The 22,969-nt window shown below is 43.4% G+C and overlaps 1 protein-coding gene across 1 annotated transcript in view; it reads right to left on the bottom strand.

Annotated features, from left to right (window-relative positions):
- nomo (nodal modulator) overlaps window positions 1–18,983 on the bottom strand; it is a 152,360-nt gene extending 133,377 nt beyond the window's left edge. The window contains 2 exon segments of the mRNA XM_051934327.1: window positions 2,887–3,148; window positions 18,833–18,983. Of these exon segments, the coding sequence (XP_051790287.1) occupies window positions 2,887–3,148; window positions 18,833–18,848 (278 nt within the window). The 5' untranslated portion in view covers window positions 18,849–18,983.
- Window positions 18,984–22,969: the final 3,986 nt, after the last annotated feature.

The following is a 22,969-nucleotide window of genomic DNA, read 5'->3' as shown; positions in this document are numbered from 1 at the left end:
AATCTACTTTTCTTTCTACTCACATGCACAGTGGACATAGATTTAGCACAGGGGCTCATCATTTAGAACTGCTAGGCAAGCATTAGAAGACAAGACAAGTTAGGGACAACTGTGAAATGGGCAGTCAGACTGATGACCGTTGTATGCTATTTCTGTGTGTCAAACTCAGCATGAACCTCTATCCTCTTTGCCTTGTTTGGAATGGCATGTATCACCTAAGTGGGGGTCCTGCACATGGAGAAAGAATATAAAGCCTCGGAACATCGCCCATTGTAGCCGACGGACGGATAGGAGATAACGTCATCTGATCCGGAAAATCCTTCCAACGCAGCGACGAAAATGGCAGACTTTACACATCGGGCCCCCACTCCCAAACTGGGTTCTTGTCATGGCTTGCTTCGCCTGTTATGCCACATAAGCCATCATTAAAGAAAGCCAAGTTATTTCTCCTATGTGGTTTCTTACGCCGTATCACTAAGGTATTGCCTTTTAATATTACATCTGTATAGTTTTAGGTTATGTAACACGCCGCAATTACAAAAGAACTTATTGTAACAAGGGAGCTAGCGCCCCCTGCTGGATACACAGTCCTCCTTGCAAAGAGGGTCTACCTAGAACATAATGGTGAGCTTTATCAACGTTTATGGTTTTTTTTCGCCTTCTGCCCCGAATGTTGACTTTACCCGACATCCGCCCTCAACCCCTCGTGTCGACATCCGCCCTAAAAGAGTTCAAAAGACAAGAAAACCGAACGTCTACAGATAAGGCGCCAGCCTGAGTGGTGTTGTAAGAGTTGAATTTGCACCCTGGTCCAATGTGCACCTAGCATGTGTCTGAGTCTCATACCTTTCTGAGCTGACGCTGTTATTTTATTATTTACTATGATAAATGTATTTCTTGTTATTTTATGTAACCCCTTAAGAGAAAATGTTATATTTATGGCATCACCATTCTTCTATACTACTAAGTCGGTCAGTCAGTCATTATCCAACCCACTATATCCTAACTACAGGGTCACGGGGGTCTGCTGGAGCCAATCCCAGCCAACACAGGGCGCAAGGCAGGAACAAATCCCGGGCAGGGTGCCAGCCCACTGCAGGGCACACACACACACACACCCAGTTTTGCTTCCTGGGCCCTCCCTGCATGGAGTTTGCATGTCCAAAGACAAGCAGGTTAGGTGCATTGGCGATCCTAAATTGTCCCTGGTGTGTATGTGTTTGTTCCTGCGTTGGCTGGGATTGGCTCCAGCAGACCCCTGTGTTAGGATATAGCGGGATAATGTTGGATACTGTTGGTGTGCTAAGAGTTTGCTAATCCGAGACAGAGGCTGCGGGCCGAGGGGAGGGAAAACGTGATGTCAGGAGTGGGGAGCTGGGCGGGACCCTCCTCGCTGTCTGTCCTGTTTCACTTCTACGTGGGGGGACGGCCTATACACATCAAAATATAATCATGGAATACGTTCAAGGGAAACGTGATGCCGTTTTTAAGTTTTTTTGACAGATTCATTTTGTTTTGTGGTGTAGTAATAATATTTTACATGCAGAATTTTTGATGACAAAAAAAAAAATCATGGATGGATAATATCACTATTAGCCAACCCGCTATATCCTAACTACAGGGTCACGGGGATCTGCTGGAGCCAAACCCAGCCAACACAGGGAGCAAGGCAGGAAACAAACCCTGGGCAGGGCGCCAGCCCACTGCAGGGTGCACACACACACACACACACACACACACACACACACACACACACACCACACACACACACACATACACACACACAACAAGCACACACTAGGGACAATTTAGGATCGCCAATGCACCTAACCTGCATGTCTTTGGACTGTGGGAGGAAACCCACACAGACACGGGGAGAACATGCAGAACTGTTCACTGAAGTGAACCCGGGTCTCCTTACTTCGAGGCAGCAGTGCTACCCACTGCGCCACCTGTGAATTTCCCCTAGGGATTAATAAAGTTTCTATCTATCTATCTATCTATTCTTATATAGTGCCTTTCATCCATCCATCTATCTATCTATCTTTTATATAGTGCCTTTCACTCTATCTATCTATCTATCTATCTATCTATCTATCTATCTATCTATCTATCTATCTATCTATCTATCTATCTATCTATCTATCTATCGTGCCGCTGTTATACTACTAAGTTTCCTGTTTTTTTTTTTTGTACCCAGCTGGAACATAAAAAAATAGGCCATTGTTCTTTACTTTTTGGGAAACAAGATGTATGTGGAGAAGCTCACACATCTAAAATAAAAATAAGAATGAAAATAATACAAAAATTCAAAAAGTCACGTACATCTTAAACAAACAGGACTATCAATCAAATTGTGGTCATCTAAGGTATCAACATCTGGAAGTCCTGTTAGCAGCAGGGTGTAACCAATCATGTTAAAAGTTTTCTGATTATGTAATGAATTCCTTTTAAAGAACTGGGACCTAATCAATGAATTGTATAAACAGAGCGCGGAGGACACTTTTTACTTTGTAACATGTGGCTAACGTGTAATGCACTTGTCACCACTACTAAGAATAATGACTGACGCTTTCTCCTGCCTGTGTTTCATTGCTTAAATCGGGGTGCTACAGTGGGGGGGTGTCTGGATTTATAATTTTCTTCCACTGTGTACCCCTATGAAGAATTTGTGTTCATTATATGCGGACCTTTTCCGTGTGGACAAGCGATTCCCAAACCCAGACACGTAATCCCCCCGTCATCTCTGTGCCTTATTAAACTGGAAGACAGAACGTGTTATCCCTCCGCTCCCTGAAAGCTCAGCCTGCAACGTGTTGACACACATTGACCTCAATTCAAACTCGCCACTTGATGGCGCCGGGGTGACACAGAAGACGGACTCACCACACTCGGCGTTTGTCCGACATGCTTATGGGTAACTCCTTAACTGGCCTCTGTGGGGAAATGGTCTTCAGCAGGTCATCGGTGTCTGGGCCTGCCCATCTGCCACTCGAGGACGAGCCCATTCGCTGACGTGAGACACTCCGCTTCCGCCTACTACTTCCTGATGAGAGTCGCCTGCGGTACCGAAGAGACTGGTAACTGGGCAGCTGGTCCAGGAGTGGGTTACTGAGAAGTGGCGGGCCGTGGCCCCACTGAAACACATCTGAAAAAAAAAAAAAAGAGAAATTGGGGAAGGTCAATAGGCGACAGACATGACTGCCTGCACAGCACACACGGCCATTCTGCTTTTACACTCAACTGCATCCCAGCTAAGATCAAAGTACATTAAACATCAGGAACGGTTCCCGCCAAAGATGGCAGGGTTGGTCTATCAAGCATGCAGGACAGACGATCGGGCTGAAAGAGGAGAAAACTGGTGCTTCAGTTGATCACTCGTATGGAAAAACCATGAGAGGCACATCAACGTACACCTCTGATTTAATAGAGTCGGGTCAGGTCAGGTTGGGGTGGGCATGCTCTGGTTCAGTGTGTTGCTGTACCCACCACACGTTGAAACAGCTCAGGATCCCAGTTGGCAACCCCACAGGCAGACACACAGTGCAGTCCCACCCTCCAGAAATGACCCACTATCTGCCACAGTCAGATGTTACGAGGGCATCCCCTTGACCTGGTGCAGCCACTCTGGTCATCAGCAATGAGGGTCCCATGAGCCGATTCACCCACGGGGAATCGCGCCACATGACCAGAGTGCCGTAACTGACACTCCCTCACAATGCAGGTCATGTATGTCATTTGGGACTCCGTGAGCAACCAGCAGCACTCAAGGACCCTCCAAAGAGACACACCTGAAGGAGTCCAGTCTTCATCTCAGGTCACTGGATGGCGTCAATGACTCCCAAACAGGAAGCACCAGGACTCTAAAGACTTGGACCTTCGTCCTTTTGCTGAGATATCACGAGCGCCACACTCCCCTTTCAAACGACCTCCATGGTGTGACGTGGGTGTCCCTTTGGCCTGGTCCAGCCACTCAGGTCCTCTATATTGAGCCGGATCACCCTCGGGTAATCGCGCCACATGGCCATAGTGCCGTAACTGACGCTCCCTCACAATGCAGGTCATGTGCCTCATTCGGGACTCTGTGAGCAACTGCATAGCGTCCATGACTCAAAAAAGGAAGCACCAGGACTCTAAAGACTTGGACCTTTGTCCTTATGTGCCACACACCCGTGGGCACCCCCTTGGCCTGGTCCAGTCACTAGGGTCTTCAAAATTGAGCTGGATCACCATCAGGGAATTGTGCCGTAACTGACGCTCCCTCACGGTGCAGGTCATGTGCCTCATTCAGGACTCCATGAGCAACACAAAGTCACACCAGTGGTACCCAAGGACCGTCTGAAGTGACACACATGAAGGAGTCCAGTCTTCATCTTAGGTCACTAGATGGCGTTCATGTGTCGCAAACAGGAAGCACCAGGACTCTAAAGACTTGGACCTTCGTCCTTTTGCAGATATCGGGAGTGCCACACACCCCTGTAAAGTGACCTCATGACCCCTCTCATGCCCTCCCAATCCATCTACTGACTTCATATGAAGAGGCACCAGAGTCACATGAATGGTAAGTAAACCCCTCGAAGAGGTCGACACTCTCTCCGCAGACAGACACCCTGCTGATGGCCATGCCTAAGAAGCCATTAAAGGCCTGGATCTTTGGTTTTTATCAGGACCCTCGCAAGCCCAGACCCTCAGACTCCTCACTCAGTCTCTCAAGACCCCGATCAGAGCCTCCATTGACCCCATTGGAGATCACAGCATTGTCAAGATCAGTGAATCTCTCTTCACCAACAGATGGTCCCAAAGCCGCTGGACTCCATGACCCCACCCAACACCAAGCCCATGTGATCACCCCCTGACGGAGCCCAGAATCAAGTGGGAATAACGTAGAGGTTCTGCCTCCACTCTGCACAGCACTCACAGTACCAGTGTTACAGGCCTGCCATGATATCCAGCAACTTCAGGGGATCCTGCAAAGTCTCAGATGTCCGACAGGGCAGCTCGATCAACCGAGTCGAACACTTTACAAAAATCGACAAAGGCTGCAAAGAAACTGTGCCGATACTCGAGTCTGCGCTCCATGAGACCCCTCAGTGTGGTCGAATCACTTTTGCTTTGTGCCCTCCACCACCTTACCCTCTCATCTATGGTGAGGAGTGAAAGCTTTACAGTCGTCAAAAATTTCGATGTCCAGTTTTCGAAAGATCTCAACATTTTAGGCTCACCTGATACCCAAAACATTGGTATCTCGATGATGTGTGTGTGTGTCTGCGTGTCACAGTTTCTTGAGGACGTCGAGTGCTAAAACGGCTGGATGGAAAAAATACCAAACTCGAGACTTGAGCTGTTATGAGATGACGAGGTGTGGATTAGTCTTTGAGCCCAAATCATGCCAGAGAAAGAGGCCCTCTAGAGCAGTGGTTCTTAACCTGAGGTCTGTGGACCCCTAGATGGGTTTCAGGGGGTCCGTGAGGGTCAGATAAAAATTAACATTTATATTCACTATCCAGCCCGGTACTGTTAATTCAGAGTAGATCTAGTAGTAGCAGTAGGAGTAATGGTATTAGAAAATGTAGTAGTAGTAGATCTGTTTTAATTTTCACAAGAGGATTGTATTTCATAATTATAATGAGTGGCCATTACTTTTTGTTCTTTTTTGTTTGTCTCTCTATTATAATAAAAAAAATCCCGGGATGAGACGAGACTTTTTCAGAGAGATACTTTCAGGTCCCACGAGACGAGACTTTGTACCAAGAGATTTAACCACACCTGGGGCAGGAAATAAAAGACAAAGAGTAGATGACAAAGTAGAACGTCGCAAAGAATTCAAAAACGTTGGTGTGATACACATGCAGAGCAGGTTAGCAATAATGGAAGTACTAAAATTCGAAAGTCTCAAGAAAAATGATAGTAAAGATCGCATTAGCGCAAACAAACGGAAAGTTTGTCTGTGAAATAACGGAACAGTGAAAAGAGTTCGAATATATTGCTTGGATTTAAACTTTAAGTCAGAGTCTTATAGATCGTCTAATTCGTTTTGCCATCGGGGAAAAGTAGTGTTTCTACCCAATGAAGAGGCGTATCTGCGAGAATTAAAAGATTTATTGTCTGGTGAAAGTGAAATCCCGCGAGAGAAATCATTTCTCATTTGTGTGAATGCTATTGTCGGACATGTTTCTTGTAGAGAGAAAGAAACGATATTCACTCACGGGAAGTTATACGTCGCATTGTCACGATGTAAGTCCAAAGACGGAATCAAAATTCAATGCGATATTGATGAAAAGGTAAAACCGAAAAGAGATCCAATATATGGACGACTGAAATGTTAGAGAAGAGTTGGGACAAAGCCCACTGACGCTGTCGAAGCGAAAGGTGCACCGGAGATTCTCACCTTGAAAGAAGGCTCTAGGAGTGGAAGGGTAGGCAAACAGAGTAATCAGCTTTAACGCAATAAACAATAAGGTGGGCTTAACTCTAATGACGCGGAGTGCTGAAGCAGCCAAAACTTACAGTATATATATATATATATATATATATATATATATATATATATATATATATATATATATATATATATACCATTCCTTATCAGCCTTTCCTCACTTGAAGCAGAACAGCTCATTTCTGCTTACCCGGACTACTTTTTCCAGCTGCTCCTTCGCAGGCCCTTTCTGTGGCCACCAGTATTTCTTGTATCTTGTCATTCAGCATTACTCCTCTGCTCCCCTTATTTCGTAACTGGCATGAGCTTCCCTTCTCCGGGCCTCAGGCTGACCTCCATCCATCTTTCTCCTGTCCTCTGATCCATTTGATTTGTTAAATATTGGTGGCTTTTTTCTGATCTTCTTCTTCTTTCGGCTGCTCCCGTTAGGGTTGCCACAGCGGATCATCTTCTTCCATACCTTTCTGCCCTCTGTGTCTTGTTCTGTTACACCCATCACCTGCATGTTCTCTCTCACCACATCCATAAACCTTCTCTCATACAACTCATCATACGCCTTTTCTTTAGCCTTCACCACCTCTCTCTTCACCTTGTGCCTTATCTCCTTGCACTCTTGTCTACTTTCTTCATCTCTCTGACTTTCCCACTTCTTCTTTGCCATCCTCTTCCTCTGTATACTCTCCTGTATTTCCTCCTTCCTCTGTCCAGATGTCACGCCAAGCACCCTTCTTGCTGTCACCCTTACTACATCTACTGTAGTTTCCCAACTGTCTGGTAACTCTTCACTGCCACCCAGTGCCTGTCTCATCTTCTCCCTAAACTCAACCTTGCGGTCTTCCTTTTTCAACTTCCACCATTTGATCCTTGGCTCTGCCCTCACTCTCTTCCTCTTCTTGATCTCCAACATCATCCTACAGACCACCATCATATGCTGCTTAACTACACTTTCCCCTGCCACCACTTTGCAGTCTTCAATCTCCTTCAGATTGACTCTTCTGCATAGGATGCCATCTACCTGTGTGCATCTTCCTCCAGTCTTGTACGTCACCCTGTGCTCCTCCCTCTTCTTAAAATACGTATTCACCACAGCCATGTCCATCCTTTTGGCAAAATCCACTATCCTCTGACCTTCTTCATTCCTCTCCTTGACACCATACCTACCCATCACCTCCTCATCTCCTCTGTTCCCTTCACCAACATGTCCACTGAAATCCGCTCCAATCACCACTTTCTGTCCTTTGGGTACACTGTTCATCACTTCATCCAACTCACTCCAAAAATCTTCTTTCTCACCCATTGCACACCCAACTTGCGGGGCATACGCACTAACACCATTCATCATCACACCTCCAGTTTCCAGTTTCATAATCCTCACTCTGCCTGACACTCTTTTCACCTTCAGAACACTCTTGACTAGTGCTGGGAGGTATACTGATTCATAACAAAAATACAAAATGGTTTTCGGTATGATATGGATTTTTCTTATACCACAACACCGGTTAAATAACCTAAACCACATTCAGAACGTGGCGCAGCGGGAAACTGTTTAAGGGGGGACCTTTTTCACTGCTGCACCGCTAAACACACATACACCGGAGTACATGCGTTAGTGGAGGTATTGAGCGGTGAAAATGGACAGAGGACATTCTGAAACTGAAGCTGTAGCAGTCTATAAAGTTGAACATGATGACACAGAAGAACTTTTGCTGAAATAAGGAGCCGTGTCTGTTGTCAAAGGTCGGATGTGGACCAAACAACTGTTTACTGCAAATGCTGTCGAGCTAAAGTTGTCACTGGAGGCAGCAACACAAGCAATGTGCTGCACCACCTTAGCTGCAAACATACTTCGGAGTACCATGAATGTATGGAACTAAGATTGGCACCCTCTACGTCCTCAGGTAAAACTGAAAAAGCGAGAGGACACTCGAGTCAGACGTCACTTGTAGACGCGTTTGCTAGAGGACTGCCTATGACAAATAAAGCAAGCGGTGGATTGAGATAACCAACGCCATTATAATTTATATAGCTAACGTGTCAGTGGACAGAGATTGTTAATATTAACAGAAAGTGTAGCTGGTTTACAAAAAATATTTACTCTTTATTCCTTTTCTAAGACATGTTCAGTGCAATACAACTTTTGACAATCACCTCTGGATATTTTACTAAGTCTAAATGCCTCTTTGGATGGTTGAAAATATGCTGTCAAAATTATAGTTTAAGTTATTTGCAAAATTTGTTCAATAAAAAGTGGAATAGGTTATTCATAGCCAGTCTACTGCAGTAATTGTAGTGGAAAATGTGGTTAACATCCACAAATGCATAGGGAAAAAAATACCGTTGAATACCATGAAACCGTATAATTTTGAAAATACCGTGATATCGAAATTTGGTCATACCGCCCAGCCCTACTCTTGACATGCTGTTTCTTCAGAATAACTCCTACGCCATTTCTCCTTCTATCCACACCATGATAGAACAATCTGATCCACCTGGCCTTGCTCCCCTTCCAGTTAGTCTCTGCACACACAATATATCAACCTTCCTTCTCTCCATCATATCTGCTAACTCTCACCCCTTACCAGTCATAGTGCCAGCATTCAAAGTTCCTACCCTCACTTCCACTCTCTTAACCTTCCTCCTCTCCTCCTGCCTCCGGACACATCTCTCCCCTCTTCTTCTTCTTCTTCTTCTTCGGCCAACTGGTGCTACTACATGACTTTTTATTTTCCATGACACTCACATCCAAAAGTTTTCCCCTAATTTGTTCATGATGACCAACAAATAAAAGGATCACTTGAAGCGAGCCCCTGGGAACGAGAGAACGTGTTGACAGTACCCATCACAAAGAACCAAAGAGGCCGGTTATACAAATGAAATTTCCTGCACGTTTATAAGACGGAGAGACACGTCAGACTGGCACATTACAATACTCTGAGAGGAGCTGTTTAAAAAAAAAAAAAAAAAAAAAATGACAGGCCTGCTTTATTTGTCTCGTTTTAATTTCCGCGTCTTCAAGCTGACAAGAAAACAGGGAGGAAGTGAAATACGAAATTGATAAGATTAACCGCAAAAAGGAAAAAAAAAAAAAAATCAGACATTAACTGGCACGTCACAGCGCACACCCAGAAGGTACAGATGACAAGAAACTGGAAAAGGTGACGCGCGATTACTGATAATGAGGTGGAATTCTGTTTACGACCGCAAAGACACGGTGCGTCTTCAGAACCCAGTAGACGTCTCCATTCTCCCATCTGATGCTGTGTCTGTCACACTACCGGACAAATGTTTTAGAACAGCTCGCTTTTTTCACTTTATGTTTAACATAATGATTTAAGAAGTCCATGCAGAGAACAAATAAAAAAGATGGCAAATAAAAAACTAAATAAATCAAGGAATCATTATGTGTACAAAATTTGATTCAAATTCAAGTAGCCACCTTTTTTCTATCGGGCTGCTCCCGTTAGGGGTCGCCACAGCGGATCATCCTGTTCCATATCTTCCTGTCCTCGTCACACTCGTCACCTCAGCACATCCATAAGCCTCCGCTTAGGCCTTCCTCTTCTCCCCTTACCCATCAGCTCTATCCTTAGTACCCTCTCCCAGAATACCCAGCATCTCTCCGCTGCACAGGTCCAAACCAAAGCCATCTCGTCTCTCTGACTTTGTCTCCCAACCGCCCAACCTGAGCTGACCCTCTAATGTCCTCGTTCCTAATCCCGTCCATCCTCGTCACACCCAATGCAAATCTTAGCATCCTTCAGTTGTTTGCTCATAACAGGCAAGTCTCCCGCATAACAGAAACTTGTCTTCTGATTGCTTGTGACTTTGGCTCGGCCAGATTTCCTCCTATTAAGAGTTTTTTTTTCCATTCCCAATTGATTTTTGGATTGTGTATGCAGGGTCCAACTCCGGTCCTGGTGGCTGTAATGGGTGCAGGCTTTCATTCTAATCATCTTCTTAATTAGTGACCAGTTTTGGCTGCTAATTAATTTCTTTTGCTTTAGTTTTAATTAACTAAATTAAATTTTAATTTAGATTTAAATTAATTTTAATTAACTTGACTCCACCCCCCCTTAGTTGTTTCTTTTTCCTTAATGAGCAGCCAAACAATAATGAGACACAAAACGAGCTGCCACATGACCAGCTAACCTGTGCCCATCACACAATATCTGAAAATAAAGAAAGCTGGCGGTCTCAGTAAGGTTGATCTCTCAAGTCCGTCCATCCATCCATTATCCATCCCACTACAGGGTCACGGGGGTCTGCTGGAGCCAACACAGGGCGCAAGGCAGGAAACAAACCCCGGGCAGGGTGCCAGCCCACTGCAGGATCTCTCAAGTCACCAAAACATTTTGATTCTATTATTATAAAACAACAGAAAAATCAACAGCTTTGTAAATGTCGGCTATGGCAGAACGAGAGCAGCAACAAGCTGTGGAATTAAATATCAGGCTTAATTAACAGCAAAAATCGGCTGATCGCTCAGTTTAGATGGCTGGCCAGTTCTAGGAAGAGTCCTGGTGGTTTCGAACTTCTTCACTTACGGATGATGGATGCCACTGTGCTCATTGGGACCTTCAAAGCAGCAGAAATTTTTCTGTAACCTTCCCCAGATTTGTGCCTCGAGACAATCCTGTCTCGAAGGTCTACAGACAATTCCTTTGACTTCATGCTTGGTTTGTGCTCTGACATGAACTGTCAACTGTGGGACCTTCTATAGACAGGTGTGTGCCTTTCCAAATCAGGTCCAGTCAACTGAATTTATCACAGGTGGACTCCAATGAAGCTGCAGAAACATCTCAAGGATGATCAGGGGAAACAGGATGCACCTGAGCTCAATTTGGAGCTTCACCGGCAAAGGCTGTGAATACTTCTGTACATGTGTTTTCTCAATTTTTTTTATTTTAATAAATTTGAAAAAATCTCAAGTAAACGTTTTTCACGTTGTCATTATGGGGTGTTCTGTGTAGAATTCTGAAGAAAAAAATTAACTCAATCTATTTTGGAATAAGGCTGTAACATAACAAAATGTGGAAAAAGTGATGGCGCTGTGAATACTTTCCGATGCACTGTATATATATTATATATATATATATATATATATTATTATATATATATATACAGTACATTGTGCCAATTTCTCTAAATGAAAGGCCTAACTTGTAATGCTCTGTCCCATTTCATTGTTAATTGCCGTTTTCTTGCCATTATCACTGGCATATTGTCCAAGTCGTACTTCACAGGGGTGAGTGCAGTGACACAGTCTGCTACAACTCTACTTTTTCATTAATCATCACAAGTTGGGACACCTGTGCAAATTGTTTGCTTCAACTTGCAAAGCTTTATTTGCTTGAACTGCTGCAGCACATCTGTAGGTTTGTCACTTATTGGACGTCCCCTGAAGAAGGCCCACTTGTTTATATTCTGAAATGTTCTTTTTTATTTCAGTTTCTCCTAACCTAACCTAACCTTTAAATGTAAACCTCTGGCAGTCTACTTCTCACTGTTTTAGGTTACTCAATGCATTTCAATGGATTACAGTTGAAGAAAAACTGGACAAATGGAGGTGTTCTGAACGTTTGACCAGCAGTGTACATCTATGGTGCTTGTGAGCACTTTATACACCGTAATGGAATAAAGAAGACAAAGTACAACTCTGATGGTCTGTTTGTTGTATCTGTGCACAACAGACTGGCATAGGGGAAAGTTCTACTGCCGCTGGCATCCCGCATTCAAATCCTGTGCCCGCCCAGACACTCTTCATGTGGACTTTGCACTTTCTCTCCACGCCTGCCTGGGCCTTCTTCTGGGTTCTCTGGTTTGGTTCTCATACGCCGAACACACGTCCAAGCTGACCTTGCGTTTGTATGTTTGTGCACATCCTGGATTAATACATAATTATTATTATTTGGCTGACACATTTATTCAAGGTGACTTACAACATCTGTGAGATATAACTGGTTATATTTCTTTATTTGACAGCTGGACTACAGGAAGGTGAAGCGACCTGCTTATGGCTCACAGTGTCAGCGCTGGGATTTGAACCCACAACTTCAGGGTCTAACATCCAAAGCCTTAACTTCTACACAACCGATTCCTGTATGGCACACAGTGTTTTCCAGATGGGGTTTTCTTCCCACTTCCCAAAGCTGTGCAGGGTCTGGGCAAAGTAGCAGTTCCAAAGGGACACCATTTGAGTGGGTATTTGAGAGGGCACCGTGCCCACTGCTTTGGTCTTGCCTTGCTCTCAGTGCTGCCGAGATAGGACCCTGCCCACCCTGACTCTCAGACACAGAGTGTCGTCTTATGTTTGTTTTATCACCTGAGGGAAGAAACAGCACAAGAGGAATTCGGAGAGTTTCACTCTTCAATCGGGCCTCTCACAATCACTGGACACGTTTAACGGTTTCTATTAATAGGACAGTGTTAGAGTGCTGACCCACCCAGGTGGGGTTCCGGTTCTTTTGTTATGACTGCTAGACTGAAATTGTCTTGATATGAAAGGCGTAAAAATCAGTGACTGCCAGGGCCTCCAATTAGGGTGGGATCCCACCTTATCGAGTAACCTTACAAGCCCCCCCACCAGCCCAGTTACCTTGCAAAAGCATTCGGACGCAGCACTGATTGTTGCAGAGCAGAAACATTTTACATTTCCCCTGGTCCTGGGGGTTGGGGGGGGGGTGGGGTGGTGCGGCAACACGCTGTAGGATTGCAAACTCCCAACCTCCTCCTCCTCAGTAATGCCTCTAATAAAAGCAACAGTTTAAGGTCTGCAGGTAACAAACTTAAAGCAGATGACAGAAATAAAAGTGAACACTCTGATAGTGGATAAAGCTAACCTGATGAAAACATCTATACATGGAGAAATGGATAAAACGAGCTGGAAGGCAAACCCTAAAGGCCAATGACAGACAGATAGATAGATGAAAGTCACTATTTAATAGAGAGAGAGATAGATGTGAAAGGCGCTATATAATAGATAGATAGACTTAGCGTAGTTGGCAGGAGTAGATAGATAGACAGACAGAAAGACAGATACTGTAGATAGACAGACAGATAGACTTAGCGTAGTTGGCAGGATTAGATAGATAGACAGACAGAAAGACAGATACTGTAGATAGACAGACAGATAGACTTAGCGTAGTTGGCAGGAGTAGATAGATAGACAGACAGACAGACACTGTAGATAGACAGACAGATAGACTTAGCGTAGTTGGCAGGATTAGATAGATAGATAGACAGATAGATAGACAGTGTAGTTGGCAGGATTAGATAGATAGACAGACAGATAGACTTAGTGTAGTTGGCAGGATTAGATAGATAGATAGACAGACAGATAGATAGACAGACTTAGCATAGTTGGCAGGATTAGATAGATAGATAGATAGATAGATAGACAGACACTGTAGATAGACAGACAGATAGACTTAGCGTAGTTGGCAGGATTAGATAGATAGATAGACAGATAGATAGACAGTGTAGTTGGCAGGATTAGATAGATAGACAGACAGATAGACTTAGTGTAGTTGGCAGGATTAGATAGATAGATAGACAGACAGATAGATAGACAGACTTAGCATAGTTGGCAGGATTAGATAGATAGATAGATGAGATAGATAGATAGATAGATAGATAGATAGATAGATAGATAGATAGATAGATAGATAGATAGATAGCATAGTTGGCAGGATTAGATAGGTATTTTAATTTCATCATTTTCAGTATTTTTACCGTTAAATTTACTGACATTTTTTAGTGTATGTTTTGGAGCCTGCTGTGGGCTAGTGCCCTGCCCGGAGTTTGTCTAATGCCTTGCACCCTGTGTTGGCTGGGATTGGCTCCAGCAGACCTCCGTGACTCTGTAGTTAAGATATAGCGGGTTGGATAATGGATGGATGAATGGTTTGGAGCGTACCTTCCCTCCGGCTTAGCTAGTGTTACCTTTTTGTTTATTGATTTTTAAAGTTTGTCCTGTTTCACTACCACACGGGCGGAGTTGCAGGGGGACGGCTAGTTAATAATATATTGAACAATTATTATAAAAGTAAAGTTGAACAAAACTCTGCAGCTGCAGGAATAAAAAAGTACCACTTCCAGTTAGCGGAAATAGTCCAAAAGTTGATAGAAGTCGACGTTTTGCACCAAATACTTGTATGGTTGACCTGAGTGAAAGTGCACTCAAACACACAGACATAATTCCAAAAATCTTATTTTCGGACTCAGGGAGGTCTAAAACGTCGAGATTCATCAAAATCTTTGGCCGATTCCAACACTTTCCTATACAGGGGGTCCTCGGGTTACAAGTCTCGACATACGACATTTCGAGTTTACAACGCTCACTCCCATAAAAACTTAAAAAAATTGACACGTGCGAAGTAATTAAGGATTTTTTTTACACTCATCTTTTTCTGTTACTACAGTACAGTGTACAGTACAGTTAGGTCCATAAATATTTGGACAGAGACAACTTTTTTCTAATTTTGGTTCTGTACATTACCACAATGAATTTTAAATGAAACAACTCCGATGCAGTTGAAGTGCAGACTTCAGCTTTAATTCAGTGGGGTGAACAAAACGATTGCATAAAAATGTGAGGCAACTAAAGCATTTTTTTTTAACACAATCCCTTCATTTCAGGGGCTCAAAAGTAATTGGACAATTGACTCAAAGGCTATTTCATGGGCAGGTGTGGGCAAGTCCGTCGTTATGTCATTATCAATTAAGCAGATAAAAGGCCTGGAGTTGATTTGAGGTGTGCTGCTTGCATGTGGAAGATTTTGCTGTGAACAGACAACATGCAGTCAAAGGAGCTCTCCATGCAGGTGAAAGAAGCCATCCTTAAGCTGCGAAAACAGAAAAAAACCCATCTGAGAAATTGCAAAATCTACAGTTTGGTACATCCTGAGAAAGAAAGCAAGCACTGGTGAACTCAGCAACGCAAAAAGACCTGGACGTCCACCGGAAGACAACAGTGGTGGATGATCGCAGAATCATTTCATGGTGAAGAGAAACCCCTTCACAACAGCCAACCAAGTGAATAACACTCTCCAGGGGGTCGGTGGGCGTATCGATATCCAAGTCTACCATAAAGAGAAGACTGCATGAAAGTAAATCCAGAGGGTGCACTGCAAGGTGCAAGCCACTCATAAGCCTCAAGAATAGAAAGGCGAGATTGGACTTTGCTAAAGAACATCTAAAAAAGCCAGCACAGTTCTGAAAAAACATTCTTTGGACAGATGAAACCAAGATCAACCTCAACCAGAATGATGGCAAGAAAAAAGTATGGAGAAGGCGTGGAACAGCTCATTATCCAAAGCATAGCACATCATCTGTAAAACACGGTGGAGGGGAGGCAGTGTGATGGCTGCCAGTGGCACTGGGACACTCGTGTTTATTGATGATGTGACACAGGACAGAAGCAGCTGAATGAATTCTGATGTGTTCAGAGACATAGTGTCTGCTCAAATCCAGCTCAATACAGCAGTCAAATCGATTCATGATACAGATGGACAATGACCCAAAACATACAGCCAAAGCAACCCAGGAGTTTATTAAAGCAAAGAAGTGGAAAATTCTGGAATGGCCAAGTCAGTCACCTGATCTTAACCCAACTGAGCAGGCATTTCACTTGTTGAAGACTAAACTTCAGACAGAAAGGCCCACAAACAAACAGCAACTGAAAGCCGCTGCAGTAAAGGCCTGGCAAGCATTAAAAAGGAGGAAACCCAACATCTGGTGATGTCCAGGAGTTCAAGACTTCAGGCTCTCATTGCCAGCAAAGGGTTTACAACCAAGTATTAGAAATGAACATTTGATTTCCAGTTATTTAATTTGTCCAATTACTTTTGAGCCCCTGAAATGAAGGGATTGTGTTCAAAAAATGCTTTAATTGCCTCACATTTTTATGCAATCGTTTTGTTCACCCCACTGAATTAAAGCTGAAAGTCTGCACTTCAACTGCATCGGAGTTGTTTCATTTTAAATTCATTGTGGTAATGTACAGAACGAAATGAGAAAAAAGTGGTCTCTGTCCAAATATTTATGGACCAAACTGTATGTCCTTTTCCTTCTTCTGTGGCTTGGTTGTGTTTTTATGTTCTAGATCAGAGTTTATCAACCTTTAAATATTTGCAACCCGAGTTTTCATAACAGTTTTAATCACGCCCCCCTGACATCTTTTTGAAAGGAGCCCACTAATACCAATTAGTTCTTTTTAAATTAATGATACAATATATCATAGATGCATATTTTATTATACCTACTTTACTTTTATCAACATTTATCTATCTCTATATTTATCTTTCTAGTATCAGAATGTAGCTTAAGTTAATTTGTTTTGGTTTCAATAGATGTATTTTTCATATTTTTGATTCTTGTTTTCTTTTTGTCACATCTTCGCGCCCCCCCCTTTTTGTTACTTTGCGCCCCACCCCACAGTTTGAGAACCACTGCTCTAGATTTTGATTTTGCAAATGTGTTAGGATGGGCAGCAACCCCGTGTCTGCGTGGGTTTCCTCCGGGCGCTCCGGTTCTCCTCCCACAGTCCAAAGACATGCAGGTTAGGTGGATTGGCGATTCTAAATTGGCCCTAGTGTGTGCTTGGTGTGTGGGTGTGTTTGTGTGTGTCCTGCGGTGGGTTGGCACCCTGCCCAGGATTGGTTCCTGCCTTGTGCCCTGTGTTGGCTGAGATTGGCTCCAGCAGACCCCCGTGACCCTGTGTTCAGATTCAGCGGGTTGCAACATGGATGGATGGATGGAAATGTGTTAGGATAGGTAAGTGACTTAGGCTACGGTGTGTTTCGACTTACAATCACTGTTGTATTAATGGAACTGTGTCGTAACCTGAGGACCCCCCGTACAAGAAAGTAAAAAAAAAGGAACCTCAGTGACTAAAGTAAAGCAAAGAGATTTTGGTTATGGAATATGTATTTGTAAGGTTAAGAAATACTTAGTCAGGCTGTCCTTTTCTATGTTAACTAATGTTGCCTTATTTTAATTTCTTATTTTGTCTTTTATTTTTCTTTTCTTCATTATGTAAAGCACTTTGAGCTACTTTTTGTATGAAAATGTGCTCTAGAAATAAATGTTGTTGTTGTTGGACTTTGGAAATCCCGAGGTTGTGCTACTGACACCACTGTGTGACTCTGAGCAAGTCACTTCACCTGTCAGTGTGCCAATTGGAAAAAAAACATTAGAAGCTGAACCCGTTGTGTCTCACAAATTGTAAAATCGCTTTACATAAAGGGAGAAGTCAAGCAAAATGACCCGTTTTATTGGCTAACGATTACTATATGCAAGCTTCAGGCATGATGAGTGGCCTCGAAAGCTTGCGTATCATAACCTTTTTAGTTAGCCAATAAAAGGGGTCATTTTGCTTGACTTCTTACTACATTCATAATGGCTAACAAGGACTACTTGCATAAAGCGAAATAATCATACATAATGAATTATTATTATTTATACAAGGCGCCTTTCTGAGAACTTAAGGACACTAAACAATAAATAAATAAATAAAAAGACACATTATATGGTATGGCTTTATATGGTACAAATGGTAACAGCAGGGCACAGGGTTTGGACCCAAGGCCGGGGCATCCATGAGGCAGCAATGCCAGCCACATCACCACTGTGCTCCTCTCACCTTTACGAAACTGAATGGTTCAGAACACACGCTCGCGGTTCACGGATCATATAAAGTACAGTACACGTCTAAATCCAATAATTTTCTCTCCTGCCACGTTGTCATCACAAGAAGCGGAGATTTAAAAAGCCGCATTTCCCAGAGGGTGACCCTACCGTCTCTCAAAGTTCTTTTCCTACCAGCTGCGCGCGTGTAACTTGCTTGTTCTCCCGGGTTTCCGTCAACCTCAATACGGATAAACAAGCCCGCGAGGTGGCAGGCAGGGCGCCCCCGTCACGTCCGCTGAGCCTCCCAATTTTCCGCGACCACCCGTTTACTGAATAAGTGAGTGAACTTCAAACCTGGCTTGTTCATGTACTGCCCTGGACATCTGCCTGTCTAATGCCCACCACCACCACCGCCGCCGCCTCGCTGCACACGCGCGCACACGTAGACTCGGCGGGCTGCGCGCGGCTCGCGCCCCAACTTTCTTCCCACCCGTGGGTCGCGCGCCCCAACTTCACTTCTGCTCGGAGCGTCTCGCGCCCCCGCTTTTCGCTTATCGTCAACACACGGCACACAAGTTAGGAAGATTTCTCGGAGTCGCTAACATAGTACGGCGACATGAACAGAAAAAAACAAAACAAGACCAAAAAAAAAAAAAAAGTTCGCGAGGTCGCTCGGCTTCCGGGTTTCAAGGCAGCCCGCTGATTGACGAGCCTCGTTGTTTGGACGTGTTCGCGGCACCCCGGCTTAACAAATCGGCCACTCACCGCTGCCCGGCTCCATTTATCCGGCGGATCCAGCTGAGCGATGACAAATCGGGAACGTCGCGGAGTGTCGCAGCAGCCTAGCACACCAGAGGTCTCTCAGTCCGAGTGGGGAACGTCAGGGCTCCGCCTCCGGGGCGGAGAGACGAGAAGGTGAGTGGCAGGTGAGGACGAAGGGGGCCACAAGTTTAGTGCTGGCATTTCGACTTTTCGGTACGCAATTACTGGATTTACTTGTAGCACTGCGTTCAAGTCTTGAGTATCCTCGATGTTTTAATGTACTGTACATTTTATCTTCGATATTTTTTGTGTCTTCCTCATTGTGTTTTCAGTTGAAAAAGAGAATATTTCAGATTTAAAGATAGTACTAGTCGGGTGTTACAGCCTTAAGTATTGAACACGTAAACGTTTTTCTCAGTAAATCTATTTCTAATGAGCCTATTGACGTGAAATATTCACCAGATTTCGGTAACAACCCAAGTAATCCACACTTTGGCACTTTATTTCTTTTTTCGAGTAGGGGATTTTGGATTTGATTTGACTAACCGCTTTTGGTAATGGAAATTAATGAAATGGACCTTTCAGTGTTACCCACATTTTATAGGGGTAGTTTATTAACCTGCCATCTTGTTTTTAAAAGACATTTCAGTACATCATGTTGGTTGCACGATGAGCCTTTAATTTTTAACTTGCTCTTCTCATGCTCTCAACTGAGGAGTAAACGTTTTACGGATTTATTCATTTAAAATGGGATTTTAGAAATCAGACACATTTATAATAGGGAGGGGTCAAAGTACTTGTTGGTATTTGAAATTTTGTTTCAGAAAACACTTAAAAAAGAAAACGAGACACATGTTTGATTTTCAACTTTAAAGGGAAAAATGAACAAACGCAAAACAATTACTTTTTTCCTTTTGTTCTTTCGCACATCAGACAAGAAAAATGCAAGAAACAAGAACAAGCAAACGCCCTTTATTTATTTTGTCTGAACCGGAAGTTTTTGTAGGTCAACAATCTGGTCAGGTAATGCGCCACTGGCAGCCAACACTGGTCACTGGTGTGTAGACTGGACCATCATCGTGACATTGGAACAGTACTCAGACGTGATTTTAAAGATGGCAAAACAAGGCCTGTCATTGAAAATTACTACATCAATGAAGCAAAGTTTGCAAAGCTTGTATTTTTACCGGAAAGATGCGACTCAGTTTTTCTGCAGTCATGTCCTCGTCCCGGAGTGTCACCCTTTTGATGTTCCAAAAAACAACGTAATGGTCCATCCTCTGCTGATGCCAGTGTAACTTCAAGGCAGTCGATCGATGTGTTGTGAGGAGGACTGTTCGTGTTCGCATGTGTCATCAAAAATCGTGCAAAAGAAGAAGTACGTCCGGTTTCAGACAACGAAAATGTGTCTGTTTTGTTGTTTTTGAGGGTCTGTGTACTTTTTGGTATTTGAAATTTCATTTTAGAAACAGAAACGGAAAAAAGAAAATGAAAGGAATGTTCAGATTTTAATTTTTGGTCAAAGAATAAAATGAGGGAAAATAAGGTATTTTTTAATTCTGTGGTAACAAATAGCAGTCATAAACTTAAAATTACACATATGTTTCTCGATTTATTTGTGATTCAAATAATGAAAGTGTTATAGCTCAAAAACAACAAAACAGACGCATTTTCGTTGTCTGAAACCGGAGGTACTTCTTCTTCTGCGCGAATTTTGATGACATGTGTGAACAGTCCTGCTCCTCACAACACATCGACCGACGGCCTTGAAGTTACACTGCATGGCATCAGCAGGGGATGGACCATTACGTTGTTTTTTGGAACAGTAAAAGAGTGACACTCCGGGACGAGGACATGACTGCAGAAAAACTGAGTCGCATCTTTCAGGTAAAAAATACAAGCTTTGCAAACTTTGCTTCATTGATGTGACAGTTCTTTTATGAACGTTATTGTTGTTACTTACTACAAAACAGCTAATATTTGGTGATTTCATTTACTAACATTAAGTCTGGCAATTTTTATAGTGCTAGCATTTTGAATGTGTGTAAATGTGTCAATGGTTGGCTCACTGACAAGTGTAACACATCAGAGCCGGCACTAGACAATTTCGGGCCCGAAGCAAACTGATAAGGGCCCGACCCCTGCAGCTAGGGGGTCCGGGGCAGAGCTCCGGCTGCCAAGCGATTTCCTGCATTCTGAGCTGCAGAAATGCGTTTTCCCGGCATCTACAACCATCACTTTTTGACGATTTCCGTTTGACACTGACAACCGTAACCGTAACACACTGACAGGAGCCAAATTTGCAGGCTGTCAGCGCAGACTGTCGTACAAGGCCCTGAGTGAAGGGTATGAGTGATGGAGGTCGGAGCGAGCCTGCATAAATATCTTTAGTGACGATACATTAACAGATAAAGCTACATTTTAGCCAGCTTTTGCTGTTTCCACCAGGAAGCACATGGAAGTAAATAGCTAGGCCAAGCACTTTTTTTATTTTTTACTTTCATATTTTTTTTTTATTTTATGAAGATGAGATCCACATTGTTTTGTTTTTACATTTTAATTCGGTTTTAAAGCTTGTTTTCATACTTTCGAGATATTCAGATTTCCGTATAAAATAACTTACCAGCAGATATTGAAATCTATTTCACACAAAAGACACTTTTCGAACCTTGGCACTGGCAAACTCATGAATAAGTTCAGAATAATCAAGCGATTCTCTTGCTCAATTGAAATCAATGCCAGACTATTCAGACGTTTGTGGCTCATGGAGCTTTGCAAGTAATTTTTGATAAGCTTGAGTTTTGAAAAACTCCTCTCCGCCGAAGATACCGTTATAGACACAGTCAATGCTATTCTGTTATCTTCGACTAATGGAAGTCCAGTCCTGGTGCTAGTGGTGCTGGTGCTGCTAGAGCTAACCGTTTTCGTTAGGAAGCGTTGCAAAGCGCCTTTTTGGGTAGCGAAGAATTCATCTTTTGCAGCTTTTTCTTTATGTTTTTGAGCACCTGATTTATATTTCTTTGGCGGTGGAACTGAAGACATTTGGAATACAATAATTTCAAACTGTGGAAATTCGGCAAGGCCTAACTACTATCTACAAGACGTTCTTTCTAACAAAATGGAAATATATTGATATGAAGGAAAGTGATGACTTTACGAAGAGAAGGGCCCCTTTTATGCTCTGTCGAGAATGCAGTGCGGCGGAGCGGCCCTGACTGAAACGTAAGTGGCCGCCTACTGAGGACAGAGGCACAGATGAGCCGTGGCAGCGGCAACAGGCACGCGGGTCTGAGTGAAGCGTAACGAAGGTTGGAGTGCTGAGTGGAGATGTCCACGTGGAGTAATTAGGTGATGGAATATGTTGCCCGTGAATTATATATATAAAAAAATTAGTAATAGAGGTTGGAGTGAAGGAGTCGGTTGCTCCATTGGGCCCTCCGCAGCAGTGTTGCATCACAGGGAAAAAAAAAAAAACCTTGGGCGCAGTGGACCCCCTCCAGCTGTGGGCCCAAAGCGGTCGCTTCGTTCGCTTCGCCCTAAGGCCGGCTCTGAACACATGTTAAGAAAGCTTTCTGTAAATCACGTTGCTCTCCTAACGTGTTACACTTGTGCGTGCTGTTAATACTCAAAACGATTACTGGCATAGTAGCTGGTAAAAGTCAATGAGCAACCATTCAAAATGCTAGCACTATAAAAATTGCCAGACTTAGTGTTAGTAAATGAAATCACCAAATGTTAGCTGTTTCGTAGTAAGTAACAACAATAACGTTCATAAAAGAACTGCCACATCAATGAAGCAAAGTTTGCAAGGCTTGTATTTTTTACCTGAAAGATGCGACTCAGTTTTTCTGCAGTCATGTCCTCGTCCCGGAGTGTCACTCTTTTACTGTTCCGAAAAACAACGTAATGGTCCGTCGTCTGCTGATGCCATGCAGTGTAACTTCAAGGCCGTCAGTCAATGTGTTGTGAGGAGGAGGACTGTTCACACGTGTCGTCAAAAATCGCGCAGAAGAAGAAGTACGTCTGGTTTCAGACAATGAAAATGTGTCTGTTTTATTGTTTTTGAGCTATAACACTTTCATTATTTGAATCACAAATAAATCCAGAAAAATATGTGTAATTTTACGTTTATGACTGCTA

The sequence above is a fragment of the Erpetoichthys calabaricus genome, chromosome 11, assembly GCF_900747795.2.
Source record: "Erpetoichthys calabaricus chromosome 11, fErpCal1.3, whole genome shotgun sequence".
In the NCBI taxonomy this organism is placed as follows: Eukaryota; Metazoa; Chordata; class Cladistia; order Polypteriformes; family Polypteridae; genus Erpetoichthys; species Erpetoichthys calabaricus.
Note: the sequence above shows the minus strand (reverse complement) of the source record. Positions and strands in the feature narration are given on the sequence as shown.